The 15845-nt window shown below is 39.2% G+C and overlaps 1 protein-coding gene across 1 annotated transcript in view; it reads right to left on the minus strand.

The window, feature by feature from the left end:
* Window positions 1-1194: 1194 nt before the first annotated feature.
* KCNH1 (potassium voltage-gated channel subfamily H member 1) overlaps window positions 1195-15845 on the minus strand; it is a 220384-nt gene continuing 205733 nt past the window's right edge. Inside the window, exon 11 of the mRNA XM_087717743.1 lies at window positions 1195-3026. Coding sequence (XP_087573869.1) covers window positions 2178-3026 — 849 coding nt within the window. The 3' untranslated portion in view covers window positions 1195-2177. The remainder of the gene's footprint in view (window positions 3027-15845) is intronic.

Here is a 15845-nt window from a genome sequence, read left to right on the forward strand (position 1 = left end):
AGAGTGCTGCTAAACACTGGTTTAAGTAGGCAGAGAAAGGAAGAAGGTTGTTGCATTGTAGGAGGAGAGAGAGGAGGACAGGGGAGTCAAATCTTAAACTTGGATCCTAGTTTCTAAACCATGGTAAGCAGGGAGGCATCACTATATCTGTTCCTGTTTAATGATACAATAGTGTCACTAAATTTAATTGTTCTGACATAATTATATGCTTAGGCACAAATCCCCTGTTTAATGTAAAAAGATCTATTTCTTTGACTGAATTTCCTGGCCTCAGAAACAAACACACAAAGTTCAAACAAAAAGGCAGATACTGTCTCATGTATCTGTTTCCAGGAACCTAAGGAAGTTGTGTCCAACAGCCCATAGACCATTCCAAAATAAGTATATAGTAAAGAAAAAAAGAGGTAAATAAAGCTATGGGTCTTAATTGGCTATAGCTATGTTATCTTTCTTCCTGCAATTGCTGCAGGATTAAATATCTGAAGACACACTATTTTAGTACTATGGTTGCTCTATGGTTGCTCTAATTAGGAACTAGCCCTGCTCTTAAAAACCAATACTATCAGTTGGCTCCTGTATATGCTTTGAAATTATCTTAACGATATTCTACAGATGACAGGTCAGTTATTCATCCCAACAACCACCAATCCATGATTTTTCCTTACGTCCAATGCTATGCAAGGAATTTCAAAACATAACTTACTAAATAAGTCATTGTGGATTATTTTGTCCATAACACTAAATCATAATAGGGTGTGTATATAAAACAAAGAAAGCACATTATGGTTTGGTATAATCACATTCTGATTGTAAAAATAATTGTGGAATCTAAGAGAAATCTTTCTGAATCATAGACCATGCTTTCTTTGTCAAGCAGAATCTATTTCTCCTTGACGCGACCTTATTAGAACCCTTGTATGTCTTCCCCATTATGTTTCATTCATGACCTAATCAGGTTATTTTAAGAAAAGATCAGAGAATAATCAGAGCTTTTAGAATAAGAATAAATACTACAACACTTCTTCATGAGGTACTGGAGACCATTACAATGAACAAATACATTGAAATGGTTTGTTTGTTATTAATGTATCATTGCTTCTAATGTATAAATATTTCAACATCCTTTGGCGTTTACAGTGCTTGAAAAGAAACTCAATGATAAAATTGATAAAAGGTTTTTTTTTTGTTTTAAATGAAGTAAATACAAAATGTGATAAATATTTAGTGTGGGCAAGAAGGCCATTTTTCTTGTCATTAATACCACTCTAAGTAGAAGCTTTTGTTTCAAAAAGCTTCAATACTTTGGACAGCTGAGCTCCTTGGTTAATTTGTATGCTATTTTTGTAAAGAGATATTACCAACTATGTGGTAAGTGATAATGCCTGCTATGAATCATAGCTGAAATTAAAAACTAAAATTCTTGGTAACAAATTCCATAAATGTCATCTCATTTCTGGGTCTTGTCTTGGTTACTACAACAGGAATTCCTAAAAATTCTGATGAAGGTAGGGATGAATTTATTCAGCTACCCACCAAGAAATTAAAGAAATGTAAATACATTTTTGCAACCTGAAACTTGGAAAGGACACAGTTGAACTTCCCTGATCCAATTGCCTAAAATTTAAGTATTTTTAAAGAGGAGTGGAGGAGATCTCTTCCACCACACATACACAATAACATCTCACATGAGAGAGCCACGTGAATCTTCCCACTCAATAAGGATCAATGTTTTCACAAAGAGTCTTTGTTTTTTTGTGGAGCCCTTCTATAGGTATTATCTTATGATCAGGGATAATTGGGTCTTACACATTCCATTTGAAGAGATTCTACAAATTCGGTAAATATTGTAAATGAAGCTAATGCTTGAACTTCAGTTCACTAGTTTTGTTTTTGTCAAAAATAACTTTGAGTGGAAAAGGATGCATGAATGAAGTAGGAAAAACATTATAAACTGTACCCTTGCTGTCAAAAAAGACTTCAGAGTCAGCTGCCATCTTGACATGAGGTTGCAATTCTTGTCACTGTACCATTAAGAGAGAGGGGGCATGGTTAACAAGCTGGCCCCTCAAATCATGATCATCAAAAAAAATATTAAATGTTCGTTTCCTCAAACACATTAAGTGGGTGTTGGATAGTGTTTTTAGGAATATTCAAATCACTCTAGTTTAAAGAACCACTCAGCTTGCTCCAAACATATCTTTTTCTGATTCTGGAGATTGGGGTCTTGATATCTCATATAGCTCCTGTGGTGTCTGAGAACTTCTTCGAGAGGCTAATATCCTTAATATATCAGCAAGCTGTTTTTCTATATTGGTCATTTTTGTATTTAAAGCTTTGATGTCCTCCTTCAATTCATGTTTCACTTCCAGCATAGTTGCCTGGAGAGTCTGTTCAGGGATAGGGTAGAAAGAGTGTTTGACTTCTGCAAGGATGGGACTTCGATCCTGAGGACTTCGTGTTTCCCCCACATTGTCCAAGCGCAGGTCACTTTTTGTGATGCCACTGTCACAAGAGTCTGTCTTCTTCAAAGTAGCTTCACCTGTTGCTTTTGTTCTTTCTGGCAATGTTTCCATGGATTCAGCTTTGGAAACCTTGTTCCAGTCCTCTCCCTTGGCACAAGCATCTTTGAATTTTGCCCAGCCTTTACGCTTTGGAAAATCTCCTGCTACTTTCCCACCAACGTAGTCTGAAACTGGAGCTTGTAGTTTCGCCTGATCAGATATACCGATACCTGATGTTGAAGCAGACTGATAGGCAACTGGGGTTGCAGGGCTTTCCCTTACAGTGACAATGCTGGCTTTGACAACTGTGTGGGAAGAGTGATCTCCTAAAATGTTGCCCCTTTCAACATCAAGATCTTCTCTGCCTCCTCTTTCTGCAGCTAGTCGGGCTTCCTTCTGCTGCCGAAATCTTTGGAAAAGCCGACGGACTGGATGGTCAGGTGGCAAGACCAAAGGGGCTTCATTCTTCCTTTTCATTCTCTCTTCTTCTTCTCGTTTTACATCACTGATCTTCCGGAATACAATCTGTAAGGGGGAAAAACATGACAAAATAGGATATCCATTCCTGCATTTTGAACTTATACATATGAGTGCCATATCACAGATTATTTATATTGAGTTCAAAATATGTTTTCCTATTATTTAAAAATACGTATGGATTACATCCAACACAATAGGCCAATATGTATACAGAATATGTTAAAAAAAAACATTGCTGTGGGCACTGGAGTACATGAATTTACATCAATGCTAGCACTAGGTGAACAAATGAAAATTCATATCTCAAATAGTTATAGAAAATGTATTTATCACCAGATTACCAAGATTATGGGTGTTTTAGTTTGCCTCAGAAAATAACCCAACACATAAAAAGTTACTACTGTAGACAATCATTTAATATTAATTCTTATTGCTCGTATATTTTGATGATCCAGGAGATCTTATTTCATAACAGATTTGAAAAAAATTGAGGGCTCCTAGAATTTTGCTATATTTTTTTATTTGAGATATTCCTTCTATACAGTATGTCATAGAGCCGAAACAACCAGTGGTCTTTAGGTTAAAACAAAAAACAAGAAGCTATTCACTTAGACTCCAATCCAGGGCTTTCATAATACAATTGCAATTCTTTACTCATTTTGTTCTTACCCATTTCAAAATACATGACAAATTTCCTATTTTCATCATGTGGACCTAGTTCTATGGCTTTAAAAATATTTCTTGCCCAAGGCAATACTGTTCCATCCATTAATATTGCACTTGACTACACAAAGTAATATTTTGAGAGAAAATTCTTTGCCTTTGTAATGAGAAGTTAATTGGTACTTCTGAGAGGACGAGACAAAATATTTTTAGCTAACATTAAGTAATGTTTTATTAATTAAAACATTACTTACTAGTACTACTATTGTGTCACCACTTCATCCAAATCACATACTCAAAGAAAAACATGCTTCTGTTTCATAAGCAATGGATTAATCCTGGAACTTTTTATCAGAAAGCATACATAATGGAAGTAACTTAGAAGAAAAGAGGTAACTAGTTTAGATTTTAAAAAGGTAAGTCTTCTTCAGAAAGAAATTGGCTTAGCAACCAACTGACAGTTTTATTAAGGGACAATTTTCATGTAATATGAAATCCTCAGTTGGCTAACTTGTTTGTGTGCATACAGCTTGGTAGTCATATGATGATGGAATTTTAAAGTTTTCCTCTGCAAGAAGTTTAAAATAAGCAAGTTTAAAATAAATTAAGCAAAGATATTCTACAATAACAATTGGGTGTCTGAGCATTGTTGAGTGAAATGGCTTTATTCAATGCTTGTGGGATATGAAACTTTCCTCTCGATTCCAATCCAAACTGATAGAATCAAACTTCTTGAGAAATTGGTCTGTCTCCCTCTCTTCAAATTCAGGATAATGGAGCCTTTTCTTTTTTTTTCAAAAAAAAAAAAGTAGAACCAATGTAATGAAATTGTTAAGTTTTAAGTCCAAATCATCAATCATCCATCAGTATCTTCCTGGACACTCTGAAGTTCCCTGAAAAGTGGAAGAAAACTGAAATGGAAAAAGAAGAGGACAAGAATGCTGGAATGAAACGTTTTTCTATGGAAATGCATTAATGGAATTTAGTGTCATATGACACTGTGATTATTTATAGCTTTCTTGTACTGAGAGTTGCTAAAATGCCACATGACTTCAGGCTAAACAAAAACAAAAGAACAACACCCCCCCCCAAAAAAAAATCCTACCCAGATGAAGGTCTTGAGTAGAAAAACATAGCTGGAAGTTAAAGGGCTTAAATAGTCATCAAAGGCATATAACAGAAAATGTTTAAAAGGGGGTAAATGATTATATAAGATATATTTAGATTCTAGTGGACCAATTAGATAAAATGGCATATAGAAATAAAGGCAGGAGTGGATTGCAAAAAAACCAAAACCCCTAAAACATTTGGAACAAATAGTCAATAACTTATTTTCAGGGTTTGTGGTAGAGAGAAACCCACAACCTCCTGGGTATAATCATATGAACAGAGACTTTTATTTCTGCTATCTTTCTGCTACATACACTGAATCCTAGAACTCCTGAGGGTGAATGAACAAATGCAGTTCTCTTATTTTCTATAGAAGCTCTGGTGGTTAATATCAAACCTGGGAGCCAAGCATGTTAACAACAGCCTTATTCAATTTTAAGAGCCCAGCCTGACAGCTTTTAGATTTATAGAGGGTTTCCAATCCAGAATCCAGAGACTACGGTCTTATAACAGCATATTTATTATGCTATGTTGCATTCATTACAATTGTTTTGTATACTCATGCACCCTCAAAAGCATACATGCACAGAAGTTCAATGGTGAAATATCATTAAAATGTTTACATTGTAGGTTATTGTCTACATTACAACGATTTTTAACAGAAGATTCTAGACTGAAACTGTGGCAAGTTTTAAAATCTCAAAATTAAAATGTGTTGAGCAAAAAAATATAAAGATTTGTAAGTTCAGTTGTAGCCCTCCCCCTCTAACCACCCACTCCCCAAACTTCCTCAGGGGGATATCATTTAGCTTGCAGCTACTCTCTGACACTTTCACTTGGCACAAGCATCACATTGTAGCAAAGACTGAAGCTATTATGTGGTTAGAAATAGCTACACGGCATGCATTATTTATACCTTTCACTTTAAATGCACTAATGCATTGCCTCTAACCCCTCAGACTCCTCAAACATTTGGCATATAATGGACCGTGGGTGAGGCAGCTTGAAAAGGAGCTATTGAACACCTGGTCCCCTAGGATGAAAACATTTGGGAGTGTACCTAAGTGTGATTACCTGATGCACTTAAGATCAGTCTAGCTGAGAAGTACATTCATCTAATCTAATTTCACAAATCTTTACTAAATCAACTCAGCAACCATGTTTTATTTGTTTCCCATTTTAGCCATATTTCCAAACCAAGTACATGTCACAACTGTGATGAATAGTTTTCAAACAGCCTCCCTAATATCCCTGACAATAGTTTATGTTCAAATTCTGTCATACTTTCTTGACTTGACTTTGATAGTACTGTCTGTCCTCACTTTTTAATCCAGCTCAATGATTGTATCCACAGCTGTCTCTTCCAAGCCAAGCCAAGGAACTCATGCACCCCACTCATGCAATTCATACTTGCACCAGCTTCCAACCACCACAACCACAGCCAACAACCTCCCAGACTTGCTTCAAGAGATTGAGCAGTCTGCATGGTTTTTGGAGGTTTTAGCAAGTTCCACCAAATATAACCACCATTCCTCATTCACTCTGGTGTCATCCACTTTCAGTGAGTTAAAAATCCAGATGGTTGTCAGACTGACAAGACCAGGTCCAAATTCAACACAACAGTGCCAACCAAGGCCAAAGTATGGAGAGCAACAAGCCAAAGCAGCTGTCAAAGTGGTAAAAGTGAGCAAGCTCTGATCTGATATTGACTCTGTTCCTTTTACCTCCCTCCTTTGCCACTCAATACACCACCTTTATTTCCTTGTTTGGCAAAAAATATCTCAGTTGTTAAGAAATAGTCGTCAGCCACTACACCTAAAACTCCACACTTGTCCAGGATAACTGAAGTGGGGGGAGAATTCACACCAGGTTACAAGCCTCACTGCATCCAGGTATAAAGGAAAACATGATATGCTGAGCTGGAGACTTCTTTACATTACATCAGTCTTCATGCTGACTTGCACAATTGTTGCTTGATCCCACATCAATGCTTGATCTCCACCATCTCCACCACAGCGCACTAAGAATGGGGTTGCAACCAAAGCCACAAGGATTGCAGGCCTTCCAAGTGATTAGTAAATGCCATTCTGGCAATTCCCAAACCTCCCATTCACTACATAACCAGCCAAGCAATTCGGAGTCCCACATAGCAGGCATAAACGTTTAGACACCATTTTTCTATACTTAATATCCATGAGTAAACCATCAGAGTTACTGAAATAAGCAGACGCTTTTAATAAAGCTTATGGATGAAGTATGTGAAAGACTAAACAAGACCAGCCATGGTTTTAATTAATGGTAATGATGATATCTTGAATTTTGAGAGGACTCTGGAGATAATATAAATTAAAGCATAACAAACAAATCTTGATATTCAAATTGATTCCTAGTCCCAAAGAGTAAAATGATACCCTTTATGCAGGTACTTCTTATACTGGTAGCTTGTTTTTAACAGGCTACCTTCCTCATTTTTTAAATGGTAAGTTTTACGTACAGAGAGGGCGGGGAGAAAGATCAGAAATGGACAATGTATTTCAGAAATATCCCCTTTAAGCAGAGACTTGATAGTAGTTCTCCAGTAGCTTGAAAGACTCTCACAAGGAAAAGATGTGGATTTATTTTCCATAGAAGCTGAAAATAAAACAAGAATCAGAGGAAGATCCCAAGTCAAAAGGAAGAGAAATTGCCTGATTAATAAGAAGTGGAATTTAGTCTGCCTCCTGGAGTTGTGAGTGCTCCCTCATTGGTTTTCTGTGCTTGCACACCTGTTCATTTGGAATGGGATGACAATTGCTACTTTGGGTAGGGATTGAACTAGAAAATGTCTAAGGTCTCTTTTGAATCTATCATTATATGAATATACATATTTGAAGTACATTTTGTGTAAGAGGCAGAAAGTCCCAAGCATTTGGATCTAACATGAAAAAAGGGCTGCTTCCAATCTGGTGTGGGCACATTCAGTATGCCAATGTTTTTCAACATTATCAATTTTAAGATTTGTTGACTTCAACTCCCAGATTTCACCATATTAAAGTTTTTATATACATTCTTTGTGTTTCCTCCTATATTTTTAATATTTTATTTGCATGAATATCAGTTTTAACCCGATTGTATTAATAAGGTGAGCAAACATGTTAGAATTGAAGGTTCTAAAATTCTCCCACCGGGATTCCTTGCCACTTTTCCACTCTTTAAGGACCTTGTATTTTATTATGTGCCATAGCAGAAATTGGTTTATGTAACTTACAAAAGAAAAGTCTCTTTCTATAAGACAGGAATATACTGTGCTTGTAAAGGAACAAGCCCATGGAATATAATATTCTTTGCCACCCTTATGTATTCCCTTTATTGTAGCCAATACATGAAAGGGATAGAATTTAGTTGTAGTGCCACATTGTGCATTCTGCCATTTGGCTCTGCCATTATCTAACCTTCTCCAGATGTCCATGATTCCTCCCCTTTGTAGTAAAATGTACCAGGAGATGGTGAGTTCTAGTTCTGCCTTACACATGAAAACTGGCTGGGTGACTGTAAGTCATTCACTCTCAGCCACAAGTCACATCAGAGGCTTGTTGTTGTGGGGTAAATAGAAGGAAGAAGGAATATTAGATATGTCTGCCACTTTGAGTTATTTATAAAAAAAATAATAAAGGCATAATTTTAAAAAATCTAAAAGAAAATGAAAACTATTCTAACAAAATCTTACATCATCGCTTACAAATCTAACGATTGATGAAGGTGGGTATAAGCCAGAAGAGAATTGTATTTTTTGATATTTCCCATAAGATACACACACACACACACACACACACACACACACACACACACACACACACACACACACACACACACACACACACACACACACACACACACATATATATATATATATATATATATATATATATATATACACACACTTTATCATAAATTTATTTTGAGGCTTTTAAACATTGCTGAAGGGAATTTGGAGGCATTTAAAATTGGCAGATGGGTGTGAGAAGAATAAAAGAAAGACTACATGAAAGGAGGCTGTAATTATGAAGCTATTTACTAACCCAATAGAAGATTGAATGACAAGAGCAACAAATATAGGTATTCCAAGTTGGAATCAGTCAAAAGATAATACAACATGGAAATAAATAGAATCCAGATTAGAAAAGAAAAGGCCTCTTTCTCAGGACATTGGCCTTCTCAATGTTTGATATCAGGGGAGACTTCAGGAGGATACTAATTTTGTTCACATTTAGTGCTTGGAATAGTATTTTTACATCTTTTATTTATACAAAGTTCATATTCCGGGAATCTTATTTACTTAAAATATAACAACCCTATATTTATTTATTTTTATCACAAGACTGTCCTGATTATAGAAAGAATGATGTCAAAATTCCAACCCCAATCAATCTGGCATCTGCTGCTTGCACTTATTTTAGGAGCAGATCTTATTTTAAATACTGAGCCAAAGATGCATTAATGTTCCTTAATTTTTTTTTTAAAAAGAGCATGAATCATTAACATAATTTTGTTCCATGATACATCAAACAATGAAATGACAAAGAGGGCAGAAATTAAGCAAGAAAATAAAAAGATTACATATATACTGTAATTTTTTCACTACAGGTAGCAGGATTTTCACTTCATTGGGATCTACATGCCAACAACAAGGACGCAGTAGATTATTTTATAATAGTAGTTTACAACAAAAGGGCATTTATTGCTTGATTTACACAATCTTAACTGAGTCCCAAAATACATTTTCACTCAGCCTGATAAAACAGATTTCTGAAATGAAGTCACCCAAATTCAGTTAAGCTTTAAATCACTGATAAATTATTGAAGCTTTTTTTCATGATAGGATAGTCCTCAACTTTATCAAAAAAAGTCACATCCCGTAATTTTATTGCTCAGACATAAAAATAGGAATAACATCATATTATATCTAACATATGGCTGCATGGTGGCTCAGTGGTGAAGAAGCTGGGCTTGTTGGCTGGAAAGCTGGAAGACCAGGTTCGAGACGTAGCGCCCCAAGATCGTTTGAGTTCCTGTCCTTGCCCCAGCTCCTGCCAACCTAGCAGTTCAAAATCATGCAAATACAAGTAGATAAATAAGTACCACTTCAGTAGGCATGTAACAGCATTCCATGAGATTTTAGTATTTTTTTTTAGTATTTTATTAAGGATTTATATGCCGCCCTTTTCCCTGAGGGGACTCAGGGCGGCTTACAACAATGAAGGGAAGGGAGTGCAAGACAAGACTTGAAAAAAGAATCGTGATTAAAAGAAATTAAACCATAAAAATACAACATTCACTCAACATTCGGGCGGGGTGAGAAACAATCCTATCCCCAGGCCTGACGGGATAGCCAGATCTTGAGGGCTGTGCGGAAGGCCTGGACTGTGGTGAGGGTACGGATCTCCACGGGGAGGTTGTTCCATAATGTCGGAGCTGCAACAGAGAAGGCTCTCCTCCGCGTAGTCGCCAGTCGGCACTGGCTGGCGGATGGAATTCGGAGGAGGCCTACTCTGTGCGATCTGATGGGACGCAGGGAGGTGATTGGCAGGAGGCGGTCTCTCAAATAGTCAGATCCACTACCATGGAGCGCTTTATAGGTAGTAAGTAAGACCTTGAAGTGCACCCGACGATCCACAGGTAGCCAGCGCAGCTCACGGAGGATTGGTGTAATATGGGCGAACCGTGGTGCGCCCATAATCACTCGCGCGGCCGCGTTCTGGACTAGCTGAAGTCGCCGGATGCTCTTCAAGGGCAGCCCCATGATCATGCTGGCCCCATGACGGTGAAAATTTCTTCAGACAGTGCTGGTTCAATGGCCTTGAAATAATGAGAACTGCCCCCTACAGCTAGTGGAGTAAAATTTCCAAGGACTCCTTTACCTTTTTTTATATCAGACATGTCAATTTTAAATTTTGCTTTATAGTTTTCTACTTATCTGTATGCTGTATTACTGCTGAAGTACGAGTTTTCTTTAAAATAATAGATCCATGTTATTTCTTCTTTTCAGATATTTCTATGGAGATTCTCAATCATCCAGGTCCCAAAGGTGCTTTTCAAAAGGCAATTGGGTTTCTTTTGTTTTTTTAATATTTCACTTCTCATCCAAGAATTTTCTTCTGTTCTGACTGAATGATGGGGAACAGAAGGTTTTATATTATTTGCAGTCATCTAAAGGATGTCTACTGAGTGTATATATAAACTCCCAAATGGCCTGAATGACTCCCAGAGAACTAATGACCAACTTTCAGACTGCAAAGAACATAAATCCTTATATTCCTCACCATTCAGTCAGAACTGAAGAAGCTTCTGGGATGAGAAGTGAAATGTTTTCAAAGAAAAAACAAAGTAAGTTCAGTTGCCTTTTGAAAAGCACCTTTGGGACTCTCTTCAGAAAGCTAATATGAGAACTAATATGAGAAGAATACATGTGTTCTAAAAGAGGGGAAAGAGAGGAATGATAATCACAGAATCAAAAAATAATTCAATTGTATTTAAAACTGAATTTTCTTATTTGTCTAATGTAATTCATTCTCCAAGGAAATAAAAATGGTGCACTGGAAAATATACTTGTGGGCATAGGTGTCCAACATGTTATAATTATATAATTGTGGAAATGACATAAAGTATTAAACTTTTTAAAAAGGGACGTGGTGGCTCAATGGCTAAGACACTGAGCTTCTCGATCAGAAAAGTCAGCAATTCGGTGGTTCGAATCCCTAGTGCTGTATAATGGAGTGAGCTCCTGTTACTTGTCCCAGCTTCTGCCAACCTAGCAGTTCGAAAACATATAAAAATATAAGTAGAGAAATAGGGACCACTTTGATGGGAAGTTAACAGGTGCCTTCGGGCCACCTGACCACGGAGACATGTTCAGACAGCGCCAGCTCTTCAGCTTTGAAACGAAGATGAGCACCGCCCCCTAGTATTGGGAATGACTAGCACATATGTGTGAGGGGAACCTTTACCTTTACATAATTTGTATCATTTGCATGGGGCCATGAATGTTCACTTTGAAGACTCTACCCAAAACTTTCCACTGTTTTAACATTTGGGTGGGCAATTAGTTTTCTCAAGGGGCCACATGTGAACCTGGCACTGTTGTGGAGGGCCGAACCAATAAGGCTGCTGCTGCTGCCACCACAAACCGGACACAGACAGCCAAAGATGAGACAGATGAGGCCTGCATGCCATAGAATGCACAGGTCTGTATTACATCATGTTTGTATTATTACATCATATTTTGAGAAGTTTGGGAGATATAAGTAAAATTAACAAGTTCTGTGAGACCCAAAATTAATTTTCTTGCTGTGGTATCTTTGTCATTTTAACGTCACATGTGAAAAGTTAATAGAATTTTATTTAAAATCTTCTTACTATTACTGCTTAAAATCAGCCATCACTACAGGGGGAAAAAACCTCTCATGCTACTTACCGTATATACTCGAGTATAGGCCGAGTTTTTCAGCCCACTTTTTGGGCTGAAAAAAGCTGCCTCGGCTTATACTCGAGTCAGTGAAAAATTTGCCCAAATGGAGGAGAAAAAGGGGCGCCCCTTTTTCTCCTCCATTTCGGGACCCAGTGGAAGTTCTCTGCGCGAGGTGAAATGGCCGGCAGCAGCCTCACTCTCCTGCCGTGGCTTCCGTTTCAGTCACGCAGAGAACTTCCACTCGCTTCCCGGGCTTGTGTTCTGATGAGGGGGAAAGAGAGGACTTTCCTTACGCCCGCATCAGAGCTGGACGTAAGGACTTTACCCCATTGATGAGGCGGGCGGCGCGGATTGTAGCAAGGACGGCCGCCGATCGCAGCCTGGCTGCGCTGGCGGGGACGGGCGGGGCGGGGTGGGATGAGACTCCCCACTCGCCAAGATGGTAGGACTCCAAGTCCCATCCCCTCCACCCGTCCCCACCAGCGCAGCCCCTGCCGCATCAGCCGGAATCTAATTTCCCCCTCATCAGAGCTCGGCGCGGATTGTAGCAAGGACGGCCGCCAATCGCAGCCCGATTGCGCCAGGGGGTTCCGCTGGTTGAAAGAAAGTCCTTCTTTGCACCAAGCGCTTTTCCCTCCCAACTAATTATAACTAATTATATTAATTAGATAGATCAGTGTTTCTCCACCTTGAAGACTTGAAAATATGTGGACTTCAACTCCCAGAATTCTGGGAGTTGAAGTCCACACACTTTCAAGTCTCCAAGGTGGAGAAACACTGAGATAGATGATCCACGGTGTTTATTTTTGGAAAAAAGCGCCTCCTGCTCTGGACTGCCGGGAACGCGATCGCGTCTCTCTCTCTCTCTCTTCCCCCCACCCCCAGCTGTTCCCACCCGGGAATGTTCTGGCGGGCTAGGCGGAGGGTGCGTGTGCGTGCATGTGTGTCAAGGGTGGGGAGGCTAAGAGGGCGAGGTGAGATCCTGGCGGGGACCGCATTTCACCCGCCGAGCTTCCTTTTCCCCCGTCTATTCCTCCGCTCGCCGACTTCCTTTCTCCCGTGGCTGACAGGTGGGTGGGTTTCCCTCCTCCCCCTCCCTGCTGGACGTGGATCTGCGGCGTGGGTGGCCGTCCTTGTTGCCCGCCGGTGGCAGGTCGCAGCAAAGAGAGGGAGAGGGATAGAGAGAGAAATGCCGCCGCTCCCCGGCTCGCCTCTTTTTCCCGGGATCGCCGTGATGCTTTGAGTTTTCCTTCTGCGGAGGTGGGGTGGAAAGAAGAAGAAGTGGGGCCCTTCCCCGCTTCTTCTCGGACTACCTAAGCGTTGGGTGCGCTGTCCCCATCTGGGAAAGTAGTGCTGACTCATCAGGTGTCTGGGAACGGGTGGGGCTGAGGAGCGGCTGGGGGTGGGGGGTGTTTTACAAAGGGATGAGGTGGACTGAATTACCCCCTTGTATCTGCTGGCTGCAGCCTTCTGTGTGCAGAGTCCAGACACTGCTGACTCATCAACATGAGGTCACCCATAAGTATGCTCTGCACACACACAGACACACACACACAAAAAGGAATGGGGGCTAACTAGGGTTAAGGGGAGGAAAGGAAAAAGGGGGACCCAAACAGATCATCTGCTGATTCATCATTTTGGGGGTAGTCAGACTTGACCTCGGATCCCCTTTCTTTCAGCTGTTTTGTCTATAAGGCCTTGTGACAGTTGCTGACCCTTAGCATTACTGTAGCACTGTGTGTATTTATAGGTAGGGAAGAGTGTGAACATGGTAAAAATGGTTTATGGGGTCATTGGGAATCCTTTGGGGAATGAATGGGAGAGCTGCTGGGATGTCCTTATACTCTGTGCACACTGATGCTGACACTCTTGTTTTGGATGGTAAAATTGTAGGTCCTGAAAACCTTAGCTTTATGGGAACACTCCTTCTGTTGCAGTGCATGTTGTCTCTTAGACCAGTGTTTTTCAACCACTGTGCCGTGGCACACTAGTGTGCCGTGACATAGTGAATAGAGAGAGAGAGGATGTGTATAATTAAGGTGACCAGACGTCCCTAGCAAGGCCGCGGGCTGGCAGTAACCGCTGCGGCCAGCTCCCTCCCCCCCCCGGTCAAAGGTGTCCCTCTTTACCAATCTGAAAATCTGGTCACCTTAATCATGAGGTGAGTGAAGTATTTCATTGAATACACCGGTATTGTGTGATAATAATTTGTTATCCAGAGCAAATTTTTACAATGGCTACTGTATATTTAATGGGCACAGGCAGGCTGTCTATGTTATTCAATGGGCAATGGCAGGCTGTAATTAATGGACACAGGGCAGGCTGTATATTCAATGGGCACAGGCAGGACACGGGTAGAAGGTATATTAGGAGCCTATGAGTTTTGAATGATTTTAACTCTTGTGTTTTAGCTTGGTTGCTGAATGAGCTAAGGTTTTTGTTGATACCATATTGTTTTTATTGACCCTCTTTTCCACTTACAGAGCTAGTTTACTGTTTTTCTTTGAAATAAATATTCAAAAACATTATTGGTATCTATTTTTATTTTTGAAATTTACCGGTAGCTGCTGCATTTCCCACCCTAGGCTTATACTCGAGTCAATAACTTTTCCAGTTTTTTGTGGTAAAATTAGGTGCCTCGGCTTATATTCGGATCGACCTATACTCGAGTATATACGGTATAGCATTCATTAAAAATATGTAAAAACATCAAGAAAATGACAGATTCTGGAGTTAACTAGAAACAACTATATCCATAGCTGATCAGAGATAATACTTTCAAAGTTTTTGGCGTTTGTCATTGCGTAAAAATAAGAGATCACTGAGAATATGAATGAGGCACTATGCATTTTTTTATAACACGGAAATATTCTTTTATAATGGCCATAGTAGGATGAAAAAAGTATATCGGATGGAAATTTACTTATAATTTATTATTTTGAGTTGGAATAAATGTACTCCCATATCACTGATTAATGACACTGAGGAAAGGCTTTGCATTTTGAAAGGGGAAATACTGTTAAATTCAACTCACTTGTATCATCTTTCAGACTAAAAAGTATGTTTGCTGCCAGATGCTGTACTGCATTTGGGAAAAAAATACATTATAAGAATGCCTCTTATACTATGTTAGTGAATAAGCTGGGGGATCAGAAACAAGCTTATCTCAGGATGCTCATCTTAATACAGTGGAACCTATTTTTGAGAAAAGCAAGCAAGGAGATAATACAGGATTAAAAAGAGGCATGGGAAACAGGAGGAAAGGAAAAGAATGTTAAATTTGAATTAAGTCATAATCTGTCCTACAATTCTCCTGCAATAGTATAATAGTTCATTTAAAAAAAAAACAAGAACATGAATTCTGGGCATTTTTTGCAGACATTATGGCAAATCCAAAGAATATTTTTTATGGTAACCAAGAATCCAAGACTGATGTACTGGAGTGAGATGCCCCTATGCAACTCACTCCAGGGCCTTCCTCTATGTCCTGGCTTTCATTGATGTGATAATCCAGCTTTTTTTGGTATAGCAGAAGATACTTCAACTCACTCCTGACAAGACAGAGGGCATGTGGCTGTTTGGCCCTTGGGGTTGAGGAAGTTATTGAATTGAATTGAATTGAATTTATTATATTTCTATGCCGCCCT

The sequence above is a fragment of the Thamnophis sirtalis genome, unplaced genomic scaffold, assembly GCF_051295495.1.
Source record: "Thamnophis sirtalis isolate CommonGarterSnake01/CBP01778 unplaced genomic scaffold, rThaSir2_p1.2 scaffold_6, whole genome shotgun sequence".
In the NCBI taxonomy this organism is placed as follows: Eukaryota; Metazoa; Chordata; class Lepidosauria; order Squamata; family Natricidae; genus Thamnophis; species Thamnophis sirtalis.